General features: G+C 45.0%; 2 protein-coding genes across 2 annotated transcripts; one reads left to right on the top strand and one right to left on the bottom strand.

The window, feature by feature from the left end:
- Nucleotides 1-764: 764 nt before the first annotated feature.
- Nucleotides 765-11,752, bottom strand: LOC124467098 (BOLA class I histocompatibility antigen, alpha chain BL3-7). Its single transcript, XM_047019226.1, has 8 exons — nucleotides 11,581-11,752; nucleotides 9,916-10,176; nucleotides 3,368-3,643; nucleotides 2,942-3,265; nucleotides 2,411-2,521; nucleotides 2,228-2,245; nucleotides 1,922-1,996; nucleotides 765-1,629 (listed from the first exon to the last, which is right to left on the bottom strand). The coding sequence occupies exons 1-7, from the start codon at nucleotides 11,627-11,629 to the stop codon at nucleotides 1,947-1,949; spliced, it is 1,089 nt and encodes a 362-aa protein (XP_046875182.1). The 5' UTR covers nucleotides 11,630-11,752; the 3' UTR covers nucleotides 765-1,629; nucleotides 1,922-1,946.
- A 2,483-nt stretch (nucleotides 11,753-14,235) lies between these two features.
- LOC124467092 (tapasin-like) lies at nucleotides 14,236-18,354 on the top strand. Its single transcript, XM_047019219.1, has 9 exons — nucleotides 14,236-14,438; nucleotides 14,610-14,798; nucleotides 15,018-15,266; nucleotides 15,483-15,842; nucleotides 16,227-16,547; nucleotides 16,815-16,916; nucleotides 17,114-17,142; nucleotides 17,643-17,681; nucleotides 18,054-18,354. Exons 1-8 carry the CDS (start codon nucleotides 14,378-14,380, stop codon nucleotides 17,652-17,654), a joined length of 1,323 nt encoding a protein of 440 aa, XP_046875175.1. The 5' UTR covers nucleotides 14,236-14,377; the 3' UTR covers nucleotides 17,655-17,681; nucleotides 18,054-18,354.
- Nucleotides 18,355-27,055: the final 8,701 nt, after the last annotated feature.

Below are 27,055 nucleotides of genomic sequence, written 5' to 3'. Positions count from 1 at the left end.
AACACTTGTAACTAAAAAGTCAAAGTGGGCTTTATTGTCAATCAGACCATGCAACAAGTACTTACACAGACGATCAAATTGCATTTCCCCATACTCCAAATGTGCAGTAATACAACATTTATAACATTTGAAAATAGTGCAAACAGCCATCAACAGGTTAAAAACAACATATACGATAAGAACAACATATGAGTAAAGTACAAGTGCTAAATAGCAGCATGAATGCAATATGTTATTGTGCATATGAAGTGCATAGTGCAGACATTGAACTGAGAGTTAAAAAAATATATATTTGGCAGTCAGTGGGTCTTTAATGGGTGTATGTGGTGAAGGAGCACCTGTTCATGAGATTTCCTTGTCGTGTGTTGAGTAGTCTGATGGCCTGTGGGAAAAAGCTGTTGCTGAGTCTGGTAGTCTTGCACCGCATGCTGCGGTAGCGCTTACCAGATGGTAAGAGGGTGAACAGATCATGTGCTGGGTGGGTGGGGTCTATGGTGATAGTGATGGCGCTCTTGCGGCAGCGGGACATGTACACGTCCTGAATGGATAGTTGGGCTGATCTGGTGATCTTCTCTGCTGTCCTCACCACTCTCTGCAGGGCCTTCTGGTCAGCAGCAGAGCAACTGCTGTACCAGACTGAGAGGCAGTGGAGGAGTTGCTGTGCCCTCTTGCCCAGAGAGGTGGTGTTGGTGGGCCATTTCAGTTTAGAGATCCATTTAAAAAATAAATACATGTACTGTGTAAATGAAAAGACTCAAGACAAATTCCCTCAAAAAAAATTACATTTATTTTTGATTTACAGTACAAGTTAATTTTATCTCAAATTTAATGTCAAACTTAAAAACAATTATGTTTTAGTCAGGGTTTTAAGTTACCCATATGCACTGCGACCCATCCAATATTCCCACCACCACTTTAATCAAGCATTAAAACACAATACCAAAACATTTGAGAAAGTACAAGAGATATACATTTTTTACTAAAACATCTTTACACTGCAATATAAACAAACATCCATCTTATCTGTGTTGCAATTATTACTCACTTGTAATCTTTAAACTAAGAGTAAAATTAAATAATCAACAATTCACAGCCATATAGGCTACATGGTTTAAAGTCATGGCCATAGTTTGTGTGGAGTGAACAAACATTGTTAAAACAGGTTGGACCGAGTTAGCAATTGTTGGATGGATTGTTTCTGATGAATTCATGTTTTGTCTGTTTGCATTGTATCTCTGTAATTATGTCTATTTGTTACATGTGAAAGTGATTCGTGTATGGAAGTGCACAACTGCTTTCTCAAAAAAGTTGTATATTTCTATATCAAAACAAGTAAAGGAATGAAACCTACCACTTATTAGAACATTAATGATAACATCTTGCCAATATTAAATGTTAAATCAACATAATTTATATGAAGCTGTTGAAGAGTGAAGATCATTTATACACCATTCTGAGTTAAACGGCTTTACAACCCTGAAGCAGAACATAAAGAAGACTGGAACCAGGAAGGAAGATTCTGCTGACATTCGGACGAGAATTTGGTGTTTACAAACTACTATCAAATTAATTACTCAGAGACAATCAAGTGAGTTAGTTGTCTGTGCCCTCCTCTCCTCTGCATCACTTCTGTAAAAAGAAACACACACACACACACACACACACACACACACACACACACACACACACACACACACACACACACACACACACACACACACACACACACACACACACACACACACAACACCAGGGTTAACACTGACAGCATGTTGAAGCTATACCTCACTGTACTATTCAACTGAATTGATCAAGTCTGTGATAGGGAATGTGTTTTTAGAAAGAATGAATTATGAATAAAATCAGTTGAACAAATAACTGTACACTCCTGTGATAAACACAGACACTCTGCGATACTCACCTGTGATTGGTTAAACAGAGAGGCCTCATGCGTTTGGTGGCGTGTTATTGGAGGAGTTAGATCCACCATCAGAAGCTGCATGGAGAAACAACCAGAGCAGTTCAACTGAGCTGACCAGGAACACACAACTGACATGAAGGTAGTCACACATGGATACACAAACACACACAATGTTGAACAAGTAGGAACTTTCTTTTTCAAGTTTAAGACGGATTGATAATGTGATGCACATATCTATGTATCTATGTGAAAATAGACATGGTGTGAACATAGTACACTGTCTGGATACTTCAGTGTAATACTCACTGTTAGCTGGAACAAAGCCTGAAACAGAGATGACACAGCATTATTAATATCGCTAGAATAATTAGGATAGATCATAGATTATTACGTTTATGCATTTAGCAGATTATACCCACTATTAGCACTAGAGAGATCCTTACACACACACAGAGATGAGGTCTAACAGAGTTCTTCCTCTCCTCTCACCTTTCTTGGCATTCTTCTTCTTCCAGATGACGACTCCACAGATGATGGCGACCAGCAGAAGAACACCAACCACAGCTCCAATGATGATAGAGGAATCAAGACCTTCTGATCCTGTAACAACCAACACAGAACATTCAGACTGCAGCTTGGAGCCTCACATGCTGCTGGTGTCACATTCTATGGAGTCATTAGGAAGAGATCAGATGGTCACTCTGAGAAAGGGAGAGCCATAATATTACAGTAAGAACATTCTAGAACTGTGTATGTTGTCACCAGTAGCAGAACCCTCCAGGCAGAACACTTCTTAAACATGGCATGGTAACAATAAGGTTCAGGGTAAAATATGCACTGTATGTAAGAAAGTGTTTATAAGTATGAATAAGGACCAGTAGTGTATATTAGATTTAACAGAACAGAGATACAACACTAAATAAATCCTCCTAGTCATCCCTCCATCATTCTATCCTCATGTGAGGAAGTAGAGTAACAAATGTATATTCGTATTTGTCTTCTCAGCCCTGCTGGTCTTACCTGGGTTAGTCCTTCCAGTGTTTCCAAGGTTGGTCTTCACCACAGAGCGCTCCAGTCTGGTGACAAAGTCCTCCTGAACCCCCAAGAGCTGAACCACACACTCATACCTCCCGCTGTCCAGGTCCTCAGGCTTCACTGTCAGGTGAACACTCTTCTGGAAGGTTCCATCCTGGTTGTGGAGAACCTCTCCATGCTCCACATCCTCGTACACCTGGTCTCCATCTCTCCTCCAGAACACATTGACACTACTGGGGTAGAAGTCTGTAGCGTGGCAGGTGACTGGAGAGGAGGAGCTCTTCTGGAGCAGAGACATGGAGGGGGGGACTGGAGAGAAGGCATGTAAATATAGCAGTTACGTTATGATGAGAAATGAAATGACACTGATAACATGTTTGCCTTTGGTAGTGAAGCTGTCTCATTCTTTACCTTTCCGTTCCAGGGTGTCTTTGCCATAGTTCACATATTTCTGTAGCCACTCAATGCATGTATTCTCTAGATACTGGTTTAGAAAGTTGGCTTCAGCTCCCGTTGCATCCCATTTGAGTTTGGTGATGACAGCTTTCTGGTTGGCAGCAGTCCAGGTGAGAGTCCTCTGGTCCAGGCTGAGGAAGTCTGCGCTGTCGTATCCATACTGGAAGAAGCCTCGTTTGGTGCCATCATCATCCAGCTCACAGCCATACATCATTTGCAATGTGTGAACTCCTGTGTGGAACAGACAGACAGGTATGAACCAGTCAGATATCTCCCTCTCATACATTAAATTTGTTTGCTGTTGGTAAGAGCTTTGACTAAAGGATTTGTCGATTCTCATTCCCATGTCAGCATATCTATTCACTACACAATCCATAATGGGCTAGCCAACAACCATTGTGAGAAATGTGTCAACTTCAACATGAATCCAGTTGGTTTTCAAGCCACATTAAAGACACAGCAAATTGTGATTACATTTAGGATTATCATAAGTAGCGATAGTCGTTAGGACTATGCTTAAGTATTTTATTGTTAGGCTGCTACTTTAGGCCTCCTTTTTGAGTTATATATTGATTAAGCATTCATGTTAAAATACCATTACTGTCTCTGTGTGCTGCTGTATGCTACATCTGACACATATCTTGTTCCTGTAGAGAGAGGCAGCTTGATGGGCAGTAACCCCCCTGGACACACTGGTCTATCATGGGAGGGGGCAGACCCAGTGTGACTGTATCCACAGAGACATGGAGTCCTGCTTTAGAGTGGGTGCTCTACCTCAGCTGGTCCCACCTCATGTCAGGGAGGACCCTCTACCACACAGGACCACAGAGGGGCTCACTCAGGATGAGGTCACACATCATGATGTCATCATCATCTAGCAGAGGTTCAAGCAGCCAGTCCTGAAGCTGACCCCCCAGCACACACACTCTCTGTCACTGCTACAGGGAGTCAACACCACCTACAGCCTGCACACTGCGTGTGTGTGTGTCGTCCCTCTCTTCTACTGAGAGAGGGACGACACACTCTTCTACTGATGACACTCCTTCACCACTCAGACTGACTGACAGACTGGCAGCGTTAACATGGAGACATGGAGAGAGAGAGAGAGAGAGGGTGTATCTACACTAGCTGATGTTGCCATGGTGACATCTACAGCATCGGGTTGGAGGTAGCCACTGTGTTCAGTGCAGTGGTGTTGCTGTAACGTGTGTGTGTGTGTGTGTGTGAGAGAGAGAGAGACGGTGTGTGGGAGGTAGGGGTGTGTATGACCAGACCTCCAGGGAGATACCAGGGGTTCAGTATGGGTCTCTCCCTGTAGAATCTGACACAGAGGAGCGTCTCTCTGCTCTCTCCCTCCAGCTGCTGGGATGGTTTCTTACTTCCATCACCTCAGTCACATCTCAGGTGAGGACGGTGACATGTTCCTCTGTCACTGTCACCAGACGACTGCAGGGTGGCTCTCATGGTCCTGCAGAGCTGACGCCAGCTGGCTGAGGAACAGCTGGTCCTGCACATCAGCTGACGTGCAGGGCGCACCACAACGCCCCTTACAAAGACCCTGCAGGAGTTTGATACCAGTGACAGCCGAAGTCATCGTCGACGTCACACGTTTAGAAGAATTGTCCTGAAACACTAAACTATGGACCACAGCGACTGGAGGAAGACACCAAAGAGACGCTCCTTACTGTTGAAGTCAGTCAGACGGAGCACAGTGTTACCCCCAGCTAGTGGGCCTGGGCTCTGGATGAGTCAGAGACTGTTACATCAGCTCCTGCCACGCCCTCTTCCTCTCCTCCTGGGTCTCCCTAACCTGCTGCCACTCCCCCAGCTCTCTCTCTCTCCCCCTCCCTGTGTGTGTGTGTGACGAGAGAGAGAGAGGAGACAGGTGTGCTGAGGCAGAGCACATCCCACCAGCTGCTCTGTGTTCTCCATCCAGACCTCTAAAAACCCTCAGCCCTGCCTCTCCCAAGCTGCAGCTCCTAGCCTCTCCCAGGCTGCAGCTCCTAGCCTCTCCCAGGCTGCAGCTCCTAGCCTCTGCTCAGTCAGGCTGTGCTTCAGGACGTTGGCTCCTGTGTTGATCTAGTCCTCCTGCTGTGCCTGCTTGTCCCTGGCCTGATGCTGCTTCTCTCTCTGCTCCAGTTCCCTCTGCTCTGACTCTGGTCCCCGTCTCCAGTCCCCTGTCTCAGCCCTGCTCCCCTACCTGGACCCCCGCTCTGCTACGTGCTGGGACCCCACTCCACACCTGCTCCCCCTGCCCCTACTCCCCCTGCCCCAGCCTCAGTCCTGCCTCCCTGCCCCAGCCTCACTCCTGCCTTCCTGCCCCCTACCCCAGCCTCAGTCCTGCCTCCCTGCCCCTACTCCCCTTGCTCCAGCCTCAGTCCTGCCTCCCTGCCCCTACTCTCCTTGCCCCAGCCTCAGTCCTAACTCACTGCATCCTACTCCCCTTGCCCAGCCTCAGTCATGCCTCCCTGCCCCAGCCTCACTCCTGACTTCCTGCCCCCTGTCCCAGCCTCAAGACCTGCCTCCCTTACCCTACTCCCCCTGCCCCCGCCTCCGTCCTGCCTCCCTCCGCTAGCCTCAGTCCTGGCTCCCTGCCCCTGCCCCAGCCTCAGTTCAGCCTCCCTGCCCCTACTCCACCAGCCCCAGCCTCAATCCTGACTCCCTGCCCCAGCCTCAGTCCTGCTCCCCCTGCCCCTGTCCCAGCCTCAGTCTTGTCTCCCTTCTCCAGCTTCAGTCCTGCCCCCCTCCCTTCCCTAGCCTAACTCCTTCGTTTATGCCCCTACTCCCCCTGCCCCAGCTTCAGTCCTGCCCCCCTCCCTTCCCTAGCCTAACTCCTTTGTTTATGCCCCTACTCCCCCTGTCCCAGACTCAGTCCTGCCCTGCCTCAGTCCTGCCTCCCTGCCCCTACCCCAGCCTCTGCATCCTACTCCCCCTTCCTCTGCCTCCCTGCCCGTACCCCAGCCTTACACCAGCCCCCTGCTTCTACTCCCCCTGCCCCAGCCTCAATCATGTCCCCCTTCCCCAGCCTCAATCATGCCTCCCTGCCCCAGCCTCAATCCTACCTCCCTGGCCCTACTGTCCCTGCCTCAGCCTCACTCCGCCTCCCTGCACCTACTCCCACTGCCCCAGCCTCACTCCTGCCTCCCTACCCCTGCCCAAGCCTCACTCCTGCCTCTACCCCAGCCTCAGTTTTGCCTCCCTGCATCCTACTCCCCCTGCCCCAGCCTCAATCATGCCTCCCCGCCCCAGCCTCAGTCCTGCCTCTACCCCAGTCTCAGTCCTGCCCAGTGTTTCCCCTACGTTGATTTTGTCATGGCGGCCCGCCACAGCTACATTTGTGCCGCCACGGTATCAGAAATAGGTCTGTCCAAGATTTTAGGCCGATTATCAGCAGTGATTGTTAGAGTGCATGTCGGAGAATAGCACGGAAACGCGCTTCACAGCGCAGTTGAGATTGCGTGTGTGCGTCCTTGAGAACTGTAAGTCGTATAACTTATGTTTTCAGTTCATTAAAGCCTGTTATTGTATTAGTCTACAGTTATTGCAAATTTAAGTTAACTGGTGATTTTCGTTGTTTGTATTCTTCCCCTGCTAGCATTATTGCATGCCTGTTGATTCGATAGCGATTGCTGCCCTTGCTCACGTTTGTATTTTAGGTGCATTATTATGCTGAAGTAGTTTTTATTAACAGTGGGTATATTGTTATTATTTGCTACAGAATGCTTAGCCTATCAAGATCAAATGAAGCTGACAGTGTACATGCTTTTGAGTACCTTGATCGATAGGCTAGGCTACTGACCATTTACAATAAGTTGTTACGTCAATTATTAATTGGCAGCATATTTCTGCCATTTAGAACATACTTTAAGTAGCCTAACTGTATTGCTTTACGGAAAATAGGACAAAAATATATGCAATATTACATTTGTTATTAGACTATTACATTAATTTACTCCAAAATATAGGGTTAGAACTTTATTTCGGCCGAGGGGGGCGGGGGGGGGGGGGGGGGGCGGACAGACCCGCCCCCACTGCAAAAAAAATCCTAGGGGAAACACTGCTGCTGCTGCCTCCCTGCATCCTACTCCCCCTGTCCCAGCCTCAGTCCAGCCTGCCTGGCCCTACTGCCCCAGCCTCACTCCTGTTTCCCTGCACCTACTCCCCTTGCCCCAGCCTCACTGCCCCTACCCCAGCCACAGTCCTGCCTTCCTGCCCCTACTCCCCCTGCGCCAGCTTCAGTCTTACCTCCCCGACCCTACTGCCCCAGCCTCAGTCTTACCTCCCGGCCCCTACTCCCCTTGCCCCGGCCTCAATCCTTCCTCGGACTCCCCCTGCCCCAGTCTCTGTCCTGCCTCCCTGCCCCAGCATCAGTCCTGTCTCCCTGCCCCTACCCCCCCCCCCCAGCCCCAGCCTCAGTGCTGCCTCCCTGCCCCTACTTCCTCTGCCCCAGCCTGAACCCTGTACCAGCTGTGACTGTACCAACACCAGACCCCCACCTAGACAACCCTACAGAGTCTAACTACTGGAGCTGTGGGATGACAGTCTGGCTCTGTGTGAGAAGCAGACATCTGAGTTCAGACCTGGATGTGTTCTAACTCCACTGATGGTGCAGATGAACAGTGGAATGTTGGAGCCCAGGGAGTGTTCTGTGTTCTGTATGACTACAGTCTGTTACTACATCTCTGAAGACTGATACAGTACTGGAGTGTGTGGATGTGTGTGTGTGCATGTGGACTGAAGAGTGAATGTCAACACGTGTGTGTAGTGCATGTAGTGCTGGAGCTTCACATCCAAGCCCTCTGGACAGTGTGTGTGAGCTACAGAGTGATACGTCCATACATGTGCATCTGGGTGTCTGACTGTAGTCCTGTGTGGATGTGTACTCTGGTCCTTATGTGTGTGTAGTGTGTAGTGTGTCCTGAGTGTGTGTATGAGTGTGTTCATAGTGAGCTCCACTGTGTGATGTCGAGTCTCAGCAGATCCTGATGGTTCTGACAGCATCATGACCCAGGACTCCTTTACCGTCAGACTGTGTGTGTTTGTGTGTACATGAGTGTGGATGTGTGTGTGTGTGCGTGTTCAAGTTCAGGTGACTTGGATGTGAGCGTGTCTGTAGGGAATAAAACGTTGTGTGATACTGAGTGTCTGTATGTGATGTCGTCATGTTGTGACGTGTGTATGAGTGCAAGTGACGTTTCCTCAGTCAGACGTGCTGCTGCTCTGCTGCCCTCTGCTGTCCCCTCAGAGACAGGCAGGGAGGAGTCGACAGCTCAGGGGCCAAATGTACCAAGGAGCGTACGCATGACAATGGGCGTAGAAACGTGTACGGGTGTTTCTACACAGAGTTTCTGATTGATGAAAAAGCACATAAGAATCTGCGTACCTTCTGCGCACGTTAGAAGCCGTGCGTACGCCATGTTTAGAGATGTGATGTGGCGACACAGAGTGTCCGAGAGGCAGAGAGAAAGTGCATGCATAACAAATGACAGTTTGACTTGATCTACAGTGGGAGTAAATTGTGTAGATTATCTAAAAATAATGCCAATTATCTCACTTCAGCCTATTTAGGCAGAAAGAACACGTGTGATTTGGCCCATTTCAGCGGGAGCTGCAGACAGGTCGGGGATAAGCCAATCCACCCTCAGTCATGTGATGCCTGAGGTGTGCGATGACATGATCTGCCTGTCCCCAAAGTACATTAGATGACCTTATACTGCGGTAGAACAGGCCAGCATTAAAGCGTAATTTGCTGGAAAAAAATAAACAGTTTCCCAAATGTGATCAGTGCTATCGGCTGCACACATGTTACAATAAGGGCACAATGGGTTGATTAATTATTATTATTTATTTTTTCTATCAACGTTCAAACAACTGCTAGTCTAAGGCCACCAAACAAGATGCTCCTGCTATTTCGCTTATTAAGATCTCCATTTCACAATCAGTACAATTTCTCTTTTTCAGTTTTTTTTTTCTTAGCCATTTCTCATATAGAATCCTTCATTGTTCACAATAGGTTAATTGAGAAGTTAATTGAGAAACCTGAAAAAAAGGGGTGTTTCAGCAACCATGTAAGGTAGAATATGGGAGTTGACTGGGTGTGGACAACAAGCTTGTTCACGTGCCACAATCACAAGTTAAGTGGAAGCTATGAACACAAACGTGTGATATCGGTCGCGTACGCAGTGTTCATAAATCTGAGAAAAACGTTGCATACAGAGTTTTCCAGTTTGCTCCGTATGAACTTTTACAGATGATACAATTGGCCCCTGCTGGGGAGCACAATCATATACACACACGCACACACACACACATGTAAATACACACACACTGTTGTTCTCTATGTGTCTGATCTATACAGACTCTGAGGACTACAAGGTGGAGGAGGGAGGTGAGGGAGTTAAGCACGTCTCTGACATCCTTAGTTTGGATGCTGCAGAAAGCAGCATCAGATATGAGGCCTCATGTGTCTGTATGTAAATGTCTGAGGATGTGTGTGACATTACCTCCAGTTTGGTTGAAGCGCTGCTTTGCAATCTCAATGTTGGCCTTGAATGTCTGCTGGGCACCCATAAAGTTGCCAGTGTTCCTCTCCCAGAACTGTGCATCAACTGCCTTGTTCACCCAGTCCTGTTTGGGCACGACTCTTGGGTTGTTACTGTCGTAGTAGAACATATGAACCTTGTCCACCATTCCTACAACCACAAACTCTGGGAAGTTTGGGACTTGAGAGGATGCAGTGTAGAAATACTCGTATGAGTGTGTCACTGGAGACAGAATGTGAAGATATACAGACATGTTAGTCAGTATAGTAGAGCAGTACGGACTACTACTAGGAGAGGTGGTGTTGGGTGGGGTGTGTGTGTGTGGGGGGGCATTATTCCTGCAGCATTTACAAGATCAATACGAAATATAAACAATAAGCATCAAATTAAATGTCTTAAATACAATATACTTGGTGTTACTAGAAAGCATGAAACCCTGGTCATGTCTAGTGATGCAAAACATGTCCCAACTGTGCTACATACAAGTGTACATAAAGTGGCTCCATGTCTAGCTGTTGCTGTACAAATCATTGCACTATTTGTACAGATTTCAGTTCATAGTCTCCAAATGCATAACTGTGCAGTCCAGTTTATTTACTGTAATTTCCTTCCTAACACCACCTTATGTCCAGGCAAGTAAAGTATGCTTCTTCTGTGAGCACAGTTTTAACCAGTATCTATGTTGTTTGAGTAAATGTTATTAGAAAGATGTCTACACTGTTGAGAAAGTCTGGGAGTCAAGCATTTCATTACTATTAACTGGTACAAGACTGTTGGTTGGTCTTGGTTGATCCTCTGACAGATTTATGAAGAAATGCATTTATAAATTGTGGATCAATAATTAATTATTTGATATTAATAACGAATGTTATTTATCCATTAGCACTTTTAAAGTGTTAACCTGTATTGTGTTATTACTTGCTAAACTGTAGCCTACTTCATGCATCTGCAAACTGCCTTTCGGGACCAAAGAGTGTACTAAATTGAATAGAAAAAAGCACAAAACACAAACTTTGTTCTACTCAGCTGTTGTATCTGATTTGGTATTTGAATGTTCTAAAAATAAAATTAAAAAGGTGTAGGGGAGCTTCTCCCAACCCAGGTTTAACTGGTTACCAGGCAGATCTGACACAGCCATGTTACAAAGTGACTGATTATAGAGCAGAATGGAACCACACACGTTAGGTTAGCTGAACATAAAGGACAACCCATGTCTAAGCTTAGATACTCAAATTCAGTTTTTGTTAGCAATTAACATTGCCTAACTCAGATTGTAGCTCATACCAAGCAGGTGTAGGCTTAGCATAGCCCACTGAAATGAAGTCCCACTTCTCTGTGACAACATATTTTGTTTAGCCTATGAGATAGTTTGACAGATAAGTAGATCGAGGCCATACAACTACACTCTACTTACTACATATCACATTATATTATAATATGCTGTTATAAAGGGAGACTGATTTTAATTATATAGGTCTATTTTCTGATTAGAGCAAACAGAAGAGGCAAACTAAATAATCGCATATTCGATAAACTTTTTACTGTTTAACTTTACAAACACATTAAAGAACATTCATGCTATTTAAATATACGTTTTGTAATTTAAATACTGTATAATTTACTGACCCGCGTGCGCTCCATTTATCCCCAGAAAGAGAAGAAAGAATAGCTTCATTTTGATGTTAGCCGCAGAATGTAGCTAAACAAGAATTTAACTCGACGCTTCTTGCTGAATCAGAACTGACAGAGACTGACTTTCTCTGTCAAGAAGTAACGCGACAATGATGAGAGAACGGGGCGCTCTTACCGGTAAATATTAGTAGTCTGCGGATATGAGCCAATGAAAATTAAGATCGCTGTTGCGCGTCATTAAAATCCAAGGTAGACAAAGTAAAAGAGGTTTGTTTTGGAAACCAAAAGTAAGAGCTCCGTTGAAATAACGTGCAAGCCTCTTATATGGTGTTTATGCTACAGTTTGAAAGTCAGAGGATTTTGTCCATGAGCTTAAGGATAGGAATTTTATTAAAATATAATTGTATATCGGTATTGTATATAATCATCAAAAGAAAATAGGCAGGCTCACTGCTCATTGTTTAATTAACTATTTTAAAAATAGTTTCTCCAGAGGTTAATGCCAGTCTTAAATTGGTCATTGTTATCATGACCTTTGGTTGTTTTGCAGCCAGAGTGTTCATTAAGTATCTGAAAACTACAGCATCCCAGACAGCTTCATTCTGAAATGAAAAGTATGAGACTACATAACCTGTGGTGGTTGGTGAACCCATCCCTGTAACGATTGTCAATGTTTTGGCTTTAGTTCTCTTCCTGTCAGCTATGTTCTAACTCATACCTATAGACTTTACCTTACAGAATGAGTCTTTGTCATGTTGTGCTGGAGCTAGAATGTTATGAGGCCTCAGTGTCTGAACACCAGAGGATATCTTTGTCTGCTAGATTTACAGAGTGTGTGTGTGTCCTGTAAGGGTTGGTTACAATCAAACTACATTTAGAAATCTCTTAAAGTACTAGAATGTATTGTACTTTAAAAACATACAATTTAACATTAGTGATAATCTGAGTGAAGTAGCACAAAGTGACACTGACAGTATGAATGTTGTATTTGTATGTTTGGGACCATTCTAGAAACACTGGAACTGTCATTAATGACTTTATGAGTGAACTAGGAGGCCAAGCTTTAAGAAATGCAGTTGGTCTATGACACTAAACCTGAGGAATAATTTACTGCAGTCTTTTAAAGATTAATCATGATGTATGTATTAAAATGGTTTTGATGGGTGTAGGTGGGTTTGGTAAGAAACAAAACTAAGTAGTCTCAAATGAGAAAAAAAAAACATGCAGTAAACCGAAAGAAAGAAGAGAACGATCTGTATGATTTTGATATGGTTTAGTTGAACAGCATCAAGCTGTAAAATGCAACAATAAAACCACATACGCAGCAAAGGTTTGGAAAGTACCTGTCTACACAACATGCAGACACACCCACACACAATACAGATGGAGAAGATGGTGGATATGGGTCACACCCTGTTCCTTCCTCCATTTTGAGCGTCATCTCTTCTCTAGTCCTGAGATGAACAACACTGTGCATGACTGTATACTTTCTTATGATTTTCCACATCTTTATACACATAGCTGAGGGAACACTTTTCAACATCTCTAGTGCAACATTGTTATAATAACAATGTTTTGTATACTGTATGTATTGTTAACTATAACACAGACCGAGTATGTTTTATCACGATGTGAAAGGAATTGTGCAGAGTGATTTTGTTGCTTGTTTGATATTCTTGAGTTTTTCTTACTTTTCTTTGTGAGGAAGTTGTATCAAGACGCAACGTTGATTGTGAGGATGATCGGTAAATTACTGTTAACACGTCCTGTCTGACATTAAAACCTTTCAGCCTTCTCAGAAGAAACATGCACTTCAACATGGTCATGAAAACATAAACAAAAGAGCCAAGCATGTATTATAGTCAATGTTTCAAATGTTTTGGCATCATTGTATTGAGATGTTATGTTTATTCTGGAATACTGAGAATTCAGAAAATATAATGTTGTTCTGGAACTAGTAAACACTCCTTGAGAGCATTTTGTCATGGACCCCGATGAGGCATTGAAACCAGTCAATGAATACAGACCGTTTATGATTGGAAAGTCCCTTCTTATGAGCTGGGTAACAGTGCCCTTATAGGTTGAAACACTAAACTGCATCTGCTGTTTCTGAGAAATCAGCTGGCCGGTCACTTGACTGGCTGGTCGATCCACTTTGAGTGTTTCTGTGCCAACTGGCAACAACAGACTGACAACCAGGAAGTTGGGTTGAGGTTCCTGTCTGCCTGTCTTTCAACCCAGAGCCATACTTTTATTTACACGGCTCTCTTTCAACCATTACATGCTTTATGCCACCCTGTTTGTCTGGATTCTCGAGACCAGGCTATTTCTGGCATATTGCTTGTCGATTAAAGTTTAATTACAAATGAGCTTAACATGAGCAAGTTCAGATCAGGATCTGTAAAAATGATTATTGCATTAAAACATGCCTTGATATTTTCAAAATTGTTTCAGATGCATAGAGAAATCAGGAGGGCATGGATAAAGTTATATACTGTTTCAAGATGCAAAATTCACAATGTTTAAAATATTCGGTTTTCCAGGATCTGATCATGTCCTGAAATAACCCCAGCTGGTCATAGGCCGCTATTCGCTCATGTACTCTGACCAAAACTGGTGTTAGATTGCCACCGTGTGGATGATCATGCGTGCAAACTGCAAAGTGAAAGCGAAAGAAAGAGTGGAATTTTAGGGGAAATCCAACGGCCAAAACACTTCTTCGTGAAGAAACGGCCTTCGTGAAAACTTAAAACTGCAGACAGATTGGTACAACTGTCCATCGACAACAATCATGGCAAATATTTCGACAATTTACAAGCTTTCTTTGCTCGCATTAACTTACTTCCTGCACGGTAAGCCAAAGCCATTTGCACCTATGGCGTACATTATATCTACTTTTATGTAAAGAAAACCTTAACAGTTATTTTTCATAGATGTATCAGATATGTGAACAGTTTGTCTTAAAAGTTGATTTCTATAGATAAAATGCGCAAAACAAGCTACATCGCTGTCTCCTTCTCCAGTCGGTGCGTCGACTTGCCCGGTTCTGGAGTGCTGGTTCGTGCAGGAGAAGCCAGGCAGAGGGTTCCCTGCGGCTATGACACAGGAGAAATCACTGTTGGTCATCAGAACCGACCCAGAAAGCCAAGGAACTGGGTCACTACTGAAACCGTCGTCAGACATAAACCCAGAGAGGGTTTATTACATCACAGGTCGGTTTTAACGTCACGTTATGTGTTGAAAATATGTGTGAGAAGATAGAGGAGGTGGTTCAGATCATGTTTGACACACTGAGATGCCCTTCAGTTGGAAAACCAGCAGTGACTTCTAACCTCAATCAGTTTAGTTTGATGATACAGTAAAGCTGGTTGATACTTCACATCTCACTGATAATCCCTGAGAATCCCCCTTGTGATTCCTGTGTGTTCCAGACCCTGCTGCCACCTTCTGCCACTCCTCCCTCCACCCACCAGGGGGTGCTGTGGAGAAACCCCAGTGTGAGCTCAACCCTTTCCTGCCGCAGCCCTCCACCGTCCAATGGGCCGCTCCGCTCACACACTCTGCCCTCAGCCCCATCTACCTGCAAGCTGATTGGTACTCGGCTGCCTTGCAGGGCCTTGACAGACAGCTGACCCTGTCCAGTGTCATGCGCGCTCCTACGGCAACTAAAGAACCCCAAGGTGCAGACATCTACATTAGATACAGACCAGCTGAGACTGGGAGAGGTTAACGTCAATGCAAGATCAGTCTGATTTTCTCATTCTCCTCCTTTCCACTTTTTCTTTGCCTCCCCTCTCCTTCCTTTTCTCTCCCTCTGTCCATACCTCCCTCCTTCCTTCCTCTTCTCCCTGCCTGCCTGCCTCTGTTCCTCACCCCCCTACTCCTCCCCTCCCCAGTGATCCTCAGTGTGTCCAGTAGAACCGTGAGGGTCCAGTCCAGACTGGGAGAACCGGTTCTCCTGGACTGTGGGTTCTGGGTGGACCCCTCCTCTCCCCTGTCCGGGTCGGGCTTTGCCATGGAGTGGCGGTACCAGTTCAGGGGCGACGGACGATTGGTCCTGGCCTACGACGGCAAGGGCGACCGATTAGCTGATAACTGGGAGGCAGGGGCGGGGCTGGACATCAATGCCCTCCACAAGACAGGAAACGCATCACTGATCCTGCAGGAAGCCCAGGTGCGCCACTCTGGAACGTACATCTGCACAGTGTATCTGCCCTATCTGCTGGCTCAGGTGGCGGTGGACCTGGAAATAGTGGGTGAGACTCAGCTACAATACACTCATATGCACTCTAAATATACTATTAAAATAGGAAATTGATATTATAACCATATCTGGAGATAGAGAGTGAGGCTGCAGCATGAAGATTCATTAAAGAGTTATTCATGCACTAATTCTTATTACAGTAACAGCCTCTTACATGGACAATACAATACGAGAACATGAAAGTGGTGATCACCCTTTAATACCTCACTCTGACCTTCTGGCTGTCCCTCCCTCTCTCTATTCCTTCTCCTCCTCCCTTTCTCCTCCTCTCTCCCTCCTCTTTGTAATCTCTCCTCCTCTTTGTCTCTTTCCTCCTTTCTGTATCTCTCCTCCTCCCTCTCCTCTGTATATATCTCTCCTCCTCTGTCTCTCCCAGAGCCCCCCTCCCTCTCCATCTCCCCCTCCCCGCTCCCCCTCTCCGCCCCGGGCCAGCTGGTGGTGGTGCAGTGTGAGGCGTCAGGCTTCGCCCCCCTGTCCCTGGAGCTGGGCTGGGAGCTGAGCGGGGCAGGGGGGGTCCAGGACCTGGGCCGGGGCAGCGTGACGGGCCACAGGCAGGCCTCTGACGGCACCTACAGCCAGAGCTCCCGTCTGGAGCTGGACCCAGCCAGGGTGGGGGGGGAGCGGGGGGGGCAGGTCAGCTGTGTGGCCGTCCACCAGGGGGGCACCAGACGAGTCAGCGTGTCCCTCAACGTGATTGGTGAGAGGAGCAGCACCGCTGGCCTATCACAGCCTTTAACCATTTTATGAAATTCATAACCATTGTTTATGATACTATGTAAAGTACTGTGTAAATGTATTTACAATGGCCTATGTACTGTGATTGAGATACTGCACAGTGTAGTCTTACACTGATGCGCAGATCACATCGATGATGAAAGAATAAAATATAATGTGATATTTTGATGATTTAATAGAAAAGTATGGTTTATATCATCTAATTTCTTTTTCTCTCTGTCGCTCTCAGGAGTCAGCACTCCCTCTATTGAGGACTCCATGGCGATGGTTGCCGTGGCGCTGGGACTCTATGGTTTGATCAAGGTCTTCTCCTGGACAGTCAGCAGCTCTGGTAAATATACCATCATCCATCTATCTACTGTATACATCTATCTATTCATCTATACAGACATGCATCCAGCCATCCACTAATCTACTAACCAAATAAAAACCAAAATAACCATCTAATCAGTAGATCTATCAATAACCAATTAATCAGTCTATCAGCGTGGTGAAAGATGTGTCTAACTCGTCCTTGTATTTCCTCAGACTCCACTGCTGCTGACACACAGGAGAAGGTAACACACATGCTCCTCTGACTCTCTTCCTCCATGGCTGACTCTCTTCCTCATTTCTGACTCTCTTCCTCATGTCTGACTCTCTTCCTCCATGTCTGACTCTCTTCCTCATGTCTGACTCTCTTCCTCATGTTTGACTCCCTTTCTCAATGTCTGACTCTCTTCCTCCCTGTCTGACTCTCTTCCTCATGTCTGACTTTCTTCCTCATGTCTGACTCTTTTTCTCATGTCTGACTCTCTTCCTCCATGTCTGACTCTCTTCCTCATGTCTGACTCTTCCTCATGTCTGACTCTCTTCCTCATGTCTGACTCTTCCTCATGTCTGACTCTCTTCCTCACATCTGACTCTCTTCCTTACGTCTGACTCTCTTCCTCATGTGTGACTCTCTTCCTCATGTCTGACTCGCTTCCTCATGTCTGAGTCTCTTCCTACCTGCTGGGTTTACTTCAGGCTGGCTTGGTGCTTAGTTAACCATCCTTCTAACGTGTCTCTGTTACAGAAGGAGAATTAAAGAGTAGGAGCTGCATAGGGGCCTGGGGTAAGTAGGATGGATTGATGTATCTGTTTAATAGACACTTTTATTCTAAGGGTACAGGGGGATTTGAACCTGGGACCTGTTCATCTGCAGTCAAATGATATGCTGTGCATCTGAGCTATACAAGCCCCAATGTTCAGTAGTTCTTACTATACACTATAGTCTAACTATAGATATACTGTATAGTTATATACATGTGTGTATATACAGTGCATACTGCATATGTCAATATACTGCATATATGTAATGTCAATACCTATATTAAATTGTATAGTATAACATGTAATTATAGTTACAGTTACACATAGTATAGGTAGACTACAATATTTACTGAATGTTCAAATAGTCAACTCAAATTTTATTTTTTCTTTCCAGTGGTGTCTGAGAACTGAAGAGACCAGGACTGTTTGTAAATGTGCCAATTTATACTTTTCTCTAAAGAAGTAAAATGGCTGAGTGGTTGTTAATATTCTTCTTTCTCTCTGATGATATTGCAGTAGAGACAGTAATTTATTGTAGAGTTTTGTACAGAATGAGGGGGTTGAGTTTTGAGAGTTGAGGACTGTTGTTGTTTTCTCTCATGTCATATTTAGGCAAGATAGCTGAGCTTTTTCTTTCATTGTTTGTAGCTGCAAATTTGCATAAATTGAATAAAACGTGATTGTTTTTGATAAAATATCGATGCTGTGTTATGAATCTAAAAACAGAAGAGTATGGTTATTTGTTGAGAGATGGAACATTTGATTGTAAAGCAGGAGAAGATCTCATTAACCTGTAAGTCCTACATATGAACCTTTCAAGTGGAAATCCTGGTATTCTTTGTTTCTGACCACAGACGACATACATAGCTCCAGAATAAATTATGAATCTAGTGTAGATCAGTGCTTCCTAAACCCGGTCCTCAGGACCCTCTGCCCTGAATGTTTTAGATGTTTGGAATGGGTCATTATGAAGGAATGGGTCATTATTAAGCTCAGCAGAAGCTTGATTCATTTGAATCAGGTGTGTTGGAGCAGGGAAACATCTAAAACATGCAGGGCAGGAGGTCCTGATGACCAGGGTTGGGAAAGACTGGTCTGGATCTCATACTGATAAATGGATCTCCACTAGATGGTGGCGAAATACCATGTGTTGACCACCACCACAGAGAAAGGGCATCATCTAGTGGTTAGGAAGGGTGATTGCAAGTCTCCTTCTATCTTTCTCTGTCCGTAGTGGTCAGAGATTGAGGACTGTCCAGTTACAAACAGTGTAGAAACACCCCAGTCTTTACTGAGTAGGGTCAGATTGAGGAGTCTCCCATACTTGTTTGGTTTCTAGGTAAGATACTTTCTCCTGTTTGGACTGAGATTGAATAACACAACTAGATTATAATGGTTTCGTGTTTGATGTGATCATGGCTCTTGATTTGAAGAAGAGTCGATGGTAATAACACAGACAGTGGCAGCTAAAACAAAAACACTCACTTCTTGGTACAGTTGTTGTGATGTCATACCAGACTGCGATTTACTAAATGTTCAGTTTATGTTCGCAAGTATAAAAGCAAATAACAGGCCAGTAATGTCAGCTTTTACAATAGCTCTGTCATTGTCCATAACAAATCTGGCCTTCATAGGTATTCAACACAGGAATTCCATTATCCTGGATCTTTCAAAAAAGGGAATGGGTTATGAAAAAGAGAGAGCGAGAGAGCAAGAAACAGAGAGAAAGAGAGAAGGAAATAATGAAATAGAGGGAGAGAGAGAGGTGAACAGGTGGTAGAGGCTTCAGTAAACACTTGAAGGTTTCTGTGAATCAATATTCTATTTATTCTCCTACACTGCATGTAGGTAGCATTTACACAACATTTGATGTAAACCGACAAACAATATTTACAGCATCGCAACACACTGATGAAATTAGGACCATGAGTTATAGGACATGTTCTGTACTGATGTTTAAAATGGTGTGTGTCTGTATTGATGTTAACAATGGTGTGTTTGCTGCAGTAGTTTCAACACGTATTATTATACCTATCAGGCCCAGCCTCAATGTTAGACACATGCATGCACACGCACTCACAAGCATGCACACACACACACACACCCACGCCCATACTGTTTACACAGACACACACATACACATTGCTGTACCGTTATCACAATTTGAGAGATCTCAAGCCTTCTCTCATCAGCATCAGTCTGTCTAAATGACTCTCATCTCTCTCTCTCCAGCTCTGCTCTCAGTCCCCCATTTTATCTCTTCTTCTTTCCTCCCTCTCTCCTCCCTCCACCACACAGCACTGCTTGTCTCATTCATTTCTGCTCACGCCATCCAGTCCTCTCTCCCTCCATCTCCTCATTCATTCCTATTCTGCCTCTCATTCTCTCCTCTTTCTATCTCTCCTTCAACCCCTCCTGCTCCTACTAAACTCTTACCTCCTTTCTCCTCCACCCTCGTATTTCTGTCTTTCCTTCTCTCTCCTCCCCCATACCTCCCCTCTCCCATATCTCTCTTTCTCCCTCCCTCCTTCCCCCCCTCCATCCCTCTCCTCCCTCCATCCCTCTCTCCTTGATGTCTGAGTGATGCTTGTGTGATGGATGGTCTAATGGGAGAGGATGGAACATTAAAACCATCATTCATAGGAACGTAATGTTCCAAAGCTTTCACTGGAGCTTGCTCCAGATACTCCATACATGTGTGTGTGTGTGCATGTGTGTGTTTGTGCATATGTTTGTGTCTGCGTGTGTATGAAAAAGTAGGTATGTACAAGAGTGAATAGATTTTTGTATGAATGTGCACATCTGTGTTGTATGTGTTTGTGTATGTAGGTGTGTGTATGTGTGTCCATTGTGTATGTAGATATGTTTGTTGCAAAATATATAATTACAGGAAGGACCTTAATGCACCTATGGGTGTCCTGTGAATGTGCCTGCTTCAAACAGCCAGTGCAAAACCTGCTATCCATCACCTCAGGCTGGTATATGGAAGGCCTCTCCAGAATATCCTGAATGATAAAACATGGAGGTATGAAAGCAGTTTTCCTGTACCAATTTTATGCACACACACACACACACACACACACACACACACACACACACACACACACACACACACACACACACACACACACACACACACACACACACACACACTGCTTCTCAACACCAGAAACCTGTGAAGACTTGTGAAAGGTAGGACACTAATGAGGACCAATCACATGATGGTGTCAAAACCAGATTTCAGGGGCCTCAGTACACCAACACACACAGGATACCCTCTGGCTGGTGAAAAAGGATAACTACACCCAGGTGCTTCATCCAGGAAGAGGAAATTGACAACTGAGTGTTGGTGAGGTCAAAGGTCACCTGATACTTGACAGGAAACAACATTAAGAAGGACATACATGTAGAATCACAAGCATGTGGAACTACAGATACCTACAGAGACATACACACATACATGGTTTTATAAAATACCTAAATGCACACTATAGAGCAGAAAGACACACAAGCCAACTAGATCTGGTGAACAGGCTTGCTGATGTGTCATTGATGTTTTGTAGGTGGTGAGGGTGGTTTTGCTGGGGTGGGGGGAGTGGGGATAATTTCCTGCCCTGACACACACACACACACACACACACAAATAGCATATGTGAGCTGGAAACAGCTGGTTCTAATATGTGGTCCAACCATAAAAGACTTTGTATTACCCAACCTTACAATGCAACACCAGAAGTGCCCCACCTCACACACACAAAGACACACACACACACACACACACACACACACACACACACACACACACACACACACACACACACACACACACACACACACACACACACACAGCCCCCACATAATAAGAATGTGTAATGTAATAAGAATTACATTACACACGTGCACAGTCACTGGAGACTGTATGACTGCAGGTAACAGGACTAAAAGGAGAGTGACCTGAACAGTGATGACATGACACAGACCCTCTGGGTACAGGGCTGGTACACCTTCATCATGACCACCAGCACCACCAGGATAAAAGTTTCCCACCCAGAGAAAAGTGTATATTATTTTTCCAAACTAGCTTCCAGTGGTGTGAAATTGCCACTATTAGTCTCCTAATGTGCTTATTGCACTGATTGATTTTCAACATCTAAGAACGTTTGAATGGTGTATAATGTGAGGCAGCTTGCTGGGGGAACAACCTGTGACTGGTGCAGGGAGAGATCACACACCAGCACTGACATGAGTCCCACTCTTATAGGAGTGGTAGGTGGTCAGGATGGAGAGAACACTGCCAGATAGAGGAGGAGGGAGAGAAAGTGTGAAATAGAGATTGAAGGTGAGAGAGACAGCAAGAGAGGGAGAAAGAGAGGGTGATGAGAAAGAGAGAGAGAGAGAGAGAGAGAGAGAGAGAGAGAGAGAGAGAGAGAGAGAAAGCGAGAGAGAGATGGAAGAGATGGAAATGACTGAATTATGGGAGAGATTGAGGATCTGGATCTGTTTTGCTTAATGTCCTGGGTTTATGAGGGCTGTTAAATAGTCTTTTTACAATGCTTGGCTGATCCACACACACACGCTTACATGTATTAAATTATTTATGATGTAGTCTATGTGTGGGGCGCCATGGTGGCTCACTGGGTAGAGTGTACATCACATGAACTGAGGCCTTCCTGGAGCGGGCCAGGTCCCTCACCTGCATCAACACACTCTCTCACTCTCTCACTCTTCACCTATATCAACACACCCTCTCACTCTCTCAGTCTCACTCTCTCAGTCTTAGCCCACTGCTTCTCATCCAAGTTCATCAGGTCAAATGAATTGAACTAATCCCAGTTAGCGGCTCTCCACAGTTGGTTGCTTGTCTCCAGGAACAGTCAGGTACAGAGAGACAGACAGGTCTAGTAGCACTGATAGACATAGGTACGGAAAGACAGACAGGTGCTCTAACACAGACAGACACAGGCAGGTACAGAGAGACAGACAGGTGCTCTAACACAGACAGACACAGGCAGGTACAGAGAGACAGACAGGCGCCTCAACATAGACAGACACAAGCAGTCCTGTGCTTGACACATCGCTCATCTGTCTCATTTGGCCCCGGCTGACAAGAAGAAGGGTAACAAAGCAGCTGATGAACAGATCTTAAACAGATGCTGCCTCTGAACGCTCTCTGGAAGGCATGTGCCGCTTCAGAGTGTGGAGTAGGCGTTCAGGGAGGTCTGGGTTGCCGCTCGCTACTCTCTCTCTCCTTTCTCACTCCAAGTCTCCTTGCCCCTCTCTCTCTCTATTCTCGGATTCTCTCCTTCTTTCTCACTTTCACTCCGTGTTCCTATCTCTCTCTGCTCTCTTTCTCTTTATGCTCTCTCACTCTCTCATTCTCTCTATCTCTCTCCTTCTCACTCTCTTGCTCCCTGCTATCTCTCTCTGCCCCTAAGTGCTGACAGGAGATTACTGTGAAGAGTGATGGACAATCAAAGTAGGTTTCAACTCCCTCCAGGCCACAAAGGTGTGGTGCCTGGGTGCATTCACAAGCACTTAACGTTTTCATGTTCACATGGCAACAGCACAAGACACTCTACGGTAGATAGAGATCCAGGCCAGGGAAAAGGGTGGCTGGGAGTCACTTTCAAATGGACCAGCTGGTCTCATTCTGGGCCTACTGGGAGTAAAGGGAAATACTTATCTCTGACTAACGTAAACAAACCACACAACTCTTGGGAAGCTTGTAACTACAGCCCAATGAAAATGATGGAACTAATCCTAATTTAACAAAGCAGATGTATCTAGACTACAGCTCTGAGGTCAGTTATGCCCCAGTGAGATCTTTTCAGTTTTGATTTGCATTCAATTTGAAGAACATTTCCCAAGCGATTAATGACATGATGCCCTGAGCTATGGCCTGAGTAGGACTATAAACATTTATTATGTGTTTAAGATGTCAATAAAGCACAACTCATGTATTTTGCAATTCACTTTCCATGTGGGAAGAATTCAACAGAGTCATGTGGTTTTCTCTTCTGGCTCCTGGCATCCCCCTCTGAAAAGTAGATGAAATGTAACAACGTTTCAGGGTGTCTTCTCCTCTGTGTGTGTCTGAGGTCTGTGAGACTTCCTCTTCTCACTCTGAGTATTTTGACAAGTTCTGAACAGTTCCTGGTGGTGCAGTATCATCATGGGTTCACTCATCTCTCAGTCCGCTGACAGAGCTTATGAGACACGACTGTCTTCAACAACCAACCGTAAGGTGAGGGGGAGGCATGTATAGAAAGAGTGTGTGTGTGTACGAGTGTGTGCGTACGTGCATGCTTTAAAGAGATATACACCGTGAGAGTGGGATGCACAAGAGAGAGAGAGAGAGAGAGAGAGAGAGAGAGAGAGAGAGAAAGAGAGAGAGAGAGAGAGAGAGAGAGAGAGAGAGAGAGAGAGGGAGAGAGAGCGATAGAGACAGAGAGAAAGAGAGAAAGAGAGAGAAGGGGAGGGCAAAGCTAGAAGAGACATAGAATGTTCATGATTGTAGAAAATGAGTTTTACTTGAGGAATTCTGGACTGAAATCAAACTCCTGTCAGCAAATCCAACAATGTGTACATTGCTGTTGCCTTTTATCAGCTTGAGTAACCACACTTGGATGACTGAGTTGTGTGTATGAAGTTGTGTGTGTGTATGAGGCTGTGTGTGTGTTCGAGGGTTAGGAAAGGTGTTGGAGAGGCTGCTTTTAGATTCAAACCTGATATGTGTGAATATGAGCTGAATCAAGAAGTGAAATACACATGTGTATTTCACTTCTTAACTATGTGTAGAAATTTTCTACACATAGTTAATCTATGAGTTTAGCTGTTGGTCTTGTCCATATGGTGATGCCATGCTCGGGCACATCTTGAGTTACTTGATGCATCTTATGTCAGAGTAACTTACTTAAAATATTTTTTTATTCCACTCTGTGTGCTTTAACAGTTTTTTTTTCCTCAAGATGAAAATTGCCTCCTAAAAATGTATGTAGCCTACATTTACTGTCAAGCCATGCGAGATTCTGAAACTTTCAACAGAACGTTACGTTGTCAGTGAGTTCTAAAAACCAATCATTCTTCTACAAAGAGGACAACCCTTCTTCATCCAACCACTGCACAATGTTGCCATGTTCAATCCATCTAGAAGCAATCTGAATCGCAACATTGTTCTTAGTTTACAAACAGAATTCCGGAGAGGGAATTTTCGCAATAAGAGTTTGAATATTGCTTTTCAACCAACTCAATGTTATTAAGAGATGCGATATGGAACATGGCTTTTCTGGGCAAAGTGGAGAGTAGACTATGGTCTTGGAAGTGATTCTGCAAATCAGTCAGTCTGGAGAGTATCTCTAGGCCTAGTGTTACGACCCCTGTTATTGTGTACTGTGCTGTGTTATGTGGTTCTGTTGGTTGTCTCTTTTTGTCCCCTCCCCACTACCTCCTCCTTACAGTCGCGTGCTGATTGGCCAGTCCCGTACCCCGCTTACGACCAATCATCCTCCGCGCAGCCAACGGGAGACCGCTTAAGAAGCCGCGCAGTTTGACTGGGAGGAGAGAGCTGCCAGACCCTGTGCCAGTGTTCTGTTTGATGTCTTAGCTATGTGCTGTTTTTGACTTTGGTTCGTTCGTTTGTGTTTGTTCTCCCTTGTTTTGTATATTATTGGGTTCATTTTAGTCTACACTCGGTGTAGCTTTTCTTTTGGCCCCCTGGCAGGGAACAAGGGGACAGGCAAGCTACCCATGGTAGATTACATCTTCCCTCACGTAGGTAGTCACCTAGCCTGGCTGCCAGCCCAACTTCTCCCCGCCCCCAAAAAAATTTGGTCGGGAAGTTGGGTCTGGAGGGTCTCGTATTGGGGACCAACTACAGAAAACCAGAATCTGGGCGAACCAATTAAATTGCCAGGGCGGGCTTTATACGATGATGGACAGATGATCAACAGTAACGTAATCACCCACGTCACAAAAGAGCGCTTAAGTTGAATTAGTTTTGAACAAACATGGCTACCGCTGGAGATCTGGGATGTTATGATACTGCCATCGAGTCTGTTTTAGAAGACATCGACAGCGCATTCATTTTGAAAGAGGAACACAGAAAAAGTTTTTTTTTACACAGTAAAAGTTTAATTTATCAGCTGGCCCCGATGGAGTTGTAATCCTAAACGGAGAACTTCGTATATGCATTGCCCTTTATTGTTTCGCTCAAAAAGGTTGACCGTGTGAACAAGTACTCTCCCTACCCTTAAATTAATTTTACAACACCGGCAAAAATCGTTTGTATTCATTCTTCAAGCATGCTTCAAGTCTGCTTGTAGTTTAGTTCTGTTGACAACAACTATGCGGTGCTTAACATACGTCACATACTCTGTTGCTCTGATTGGTTGTAGATCTATCCAACTGAGCGAAGAGGCATTTGTTTTCCAGGCTCGTTAAAGCCCAACGGAGAGTTCTCAGACTCATATTCTGACTAGAATTATGAGTATGACAACGTCAGGCTAGTAGTCACCTGTTCCTGTGAGGAACATTAGGTAAGGAGCGGGTACCACCCCTTGTACTTTTGTTTAGCTAGAGTGTGGATAGGCAGACAGGGTGGTTTTGATTCGTTCTTTTCTTTGGCAACGCTCTCCGTCCCCTTGTAACCTTGTCGGGGTTATGTCTCAGCCAATAAACCTTTGAATGTCTATTTATCCCTGTGTCCAGTGTTCCCTGTTACCCGGTCTCACTTGCCAGATACATATTGGGGTTGCAGCGTTGCATCCTTTCCCCGCCCTAGGCCGCTTACATCTGGGGAGAGTTTGTAACACCTAGCCTAACACAGTTTAATATTGAGACCCAATGTGAAAGTTGCCACAGTGTTTTTACAACGTTGGTAAATGGGTTGAAAAGTGATTCAACAGTGTTTCTGGGGAGTCTGGGGAGAAAAATCACGTTTCATCATAACTTATTCACTACCTCCTAGTACAATGTTATCGTCCCAGAGCATCATGCACGCAAATCAATTGTCTGTCTCTGTAATAAAAAACTAAGATTGGGTACACTCTATTTCAATGCACTTACACACCGTGGCTGTTCACAACCCACAGTGGATATCTCCCGTTGACGACATCACGGGCGCGTCTACGTGTGTAATCAGTATAACCGTGTCTGACGTCTGAATAATTCCGTGCACAAGTGCCACTCACCCTCGGGGTCGACTCGACGGTTATTGGTGAACGAGTTTCTGTGCTACAGATCAGCGTCATTAGCACGCAGACTGATGTGAAGACACAAGGGCTTGAGAGAGAGGCGCTGGCAAGACTTGATCTGAACGGTGCCACTGTGGGCCTATTCGGTTGTCTCATCACGCAACGGGAAGATTTGAAACAGGAGATATAGAAGGAGAGACTAAAA

Source organism: Hypomesus transpacificus, chromosome 4 (genome assembly GCF_021917145.1).
Source record: "Hypomesus transpacificus isolate Combined female chromosome 4, fHypTra1, whole genome shotgun sequence".
Classification (NCBI taxonomy): Eukaryota; Metazoa; Chordata; class Actinopteri; order Osmeriformes; family Osmeridae; genus Hypomesus; species Hypomesus transpacificus.
This window is presented reverse-complemented; position numbering and strand designations above follow the sequence as displayed.

Excerpts from the sequence above, each read along its gene's own strand:
- LOC124467092 (XM_047019219.1), top strand. The coding sequence starts at position 14,378 with ATGGCAAATATTTCGACAATTTACAAGCTTTCTTTGCTCGCATTAACT. Across the intron at positions 16,548-16,814 it reads CGTGTCCCTCAACGTGATTG|GAGTCAGCACTCCCTCTATT; the intron begins GTGAGAGGAGCA and ends TGTCGCTCTCAG. Across the intron at positions 16,917-17,113 it reads CTGGACAGTCAGCAGCTCTG|ACTCCACTGCTGCTGACACA; the intron begins GTAAATATACCA and ends GTATTTCCTCAG.
- LOC124467098 (XM_047019226.1), bottom strand. The coding sequence starts at position 11,629 with ATGAAGCTATTCTTTCTTCTCTTTCTGGGGATAAATGGAGCGCACGCG. Across the intron at positions 3,644-9,915 it reads GCGCTTCAACCAAACTGGAG|GAGTTCACACATTGCAAATG; the intron begins GTAATGTCACAC and ends TGTTCCACACAG. Across the intron at positions 3,266-3,367 it reads AGACACCCTGGAACGGAAAG|TCCCCCCCTCCATGTCTCTG; the intron begins GTAAAGAATGAG and ends CCTTCTCTCCAG.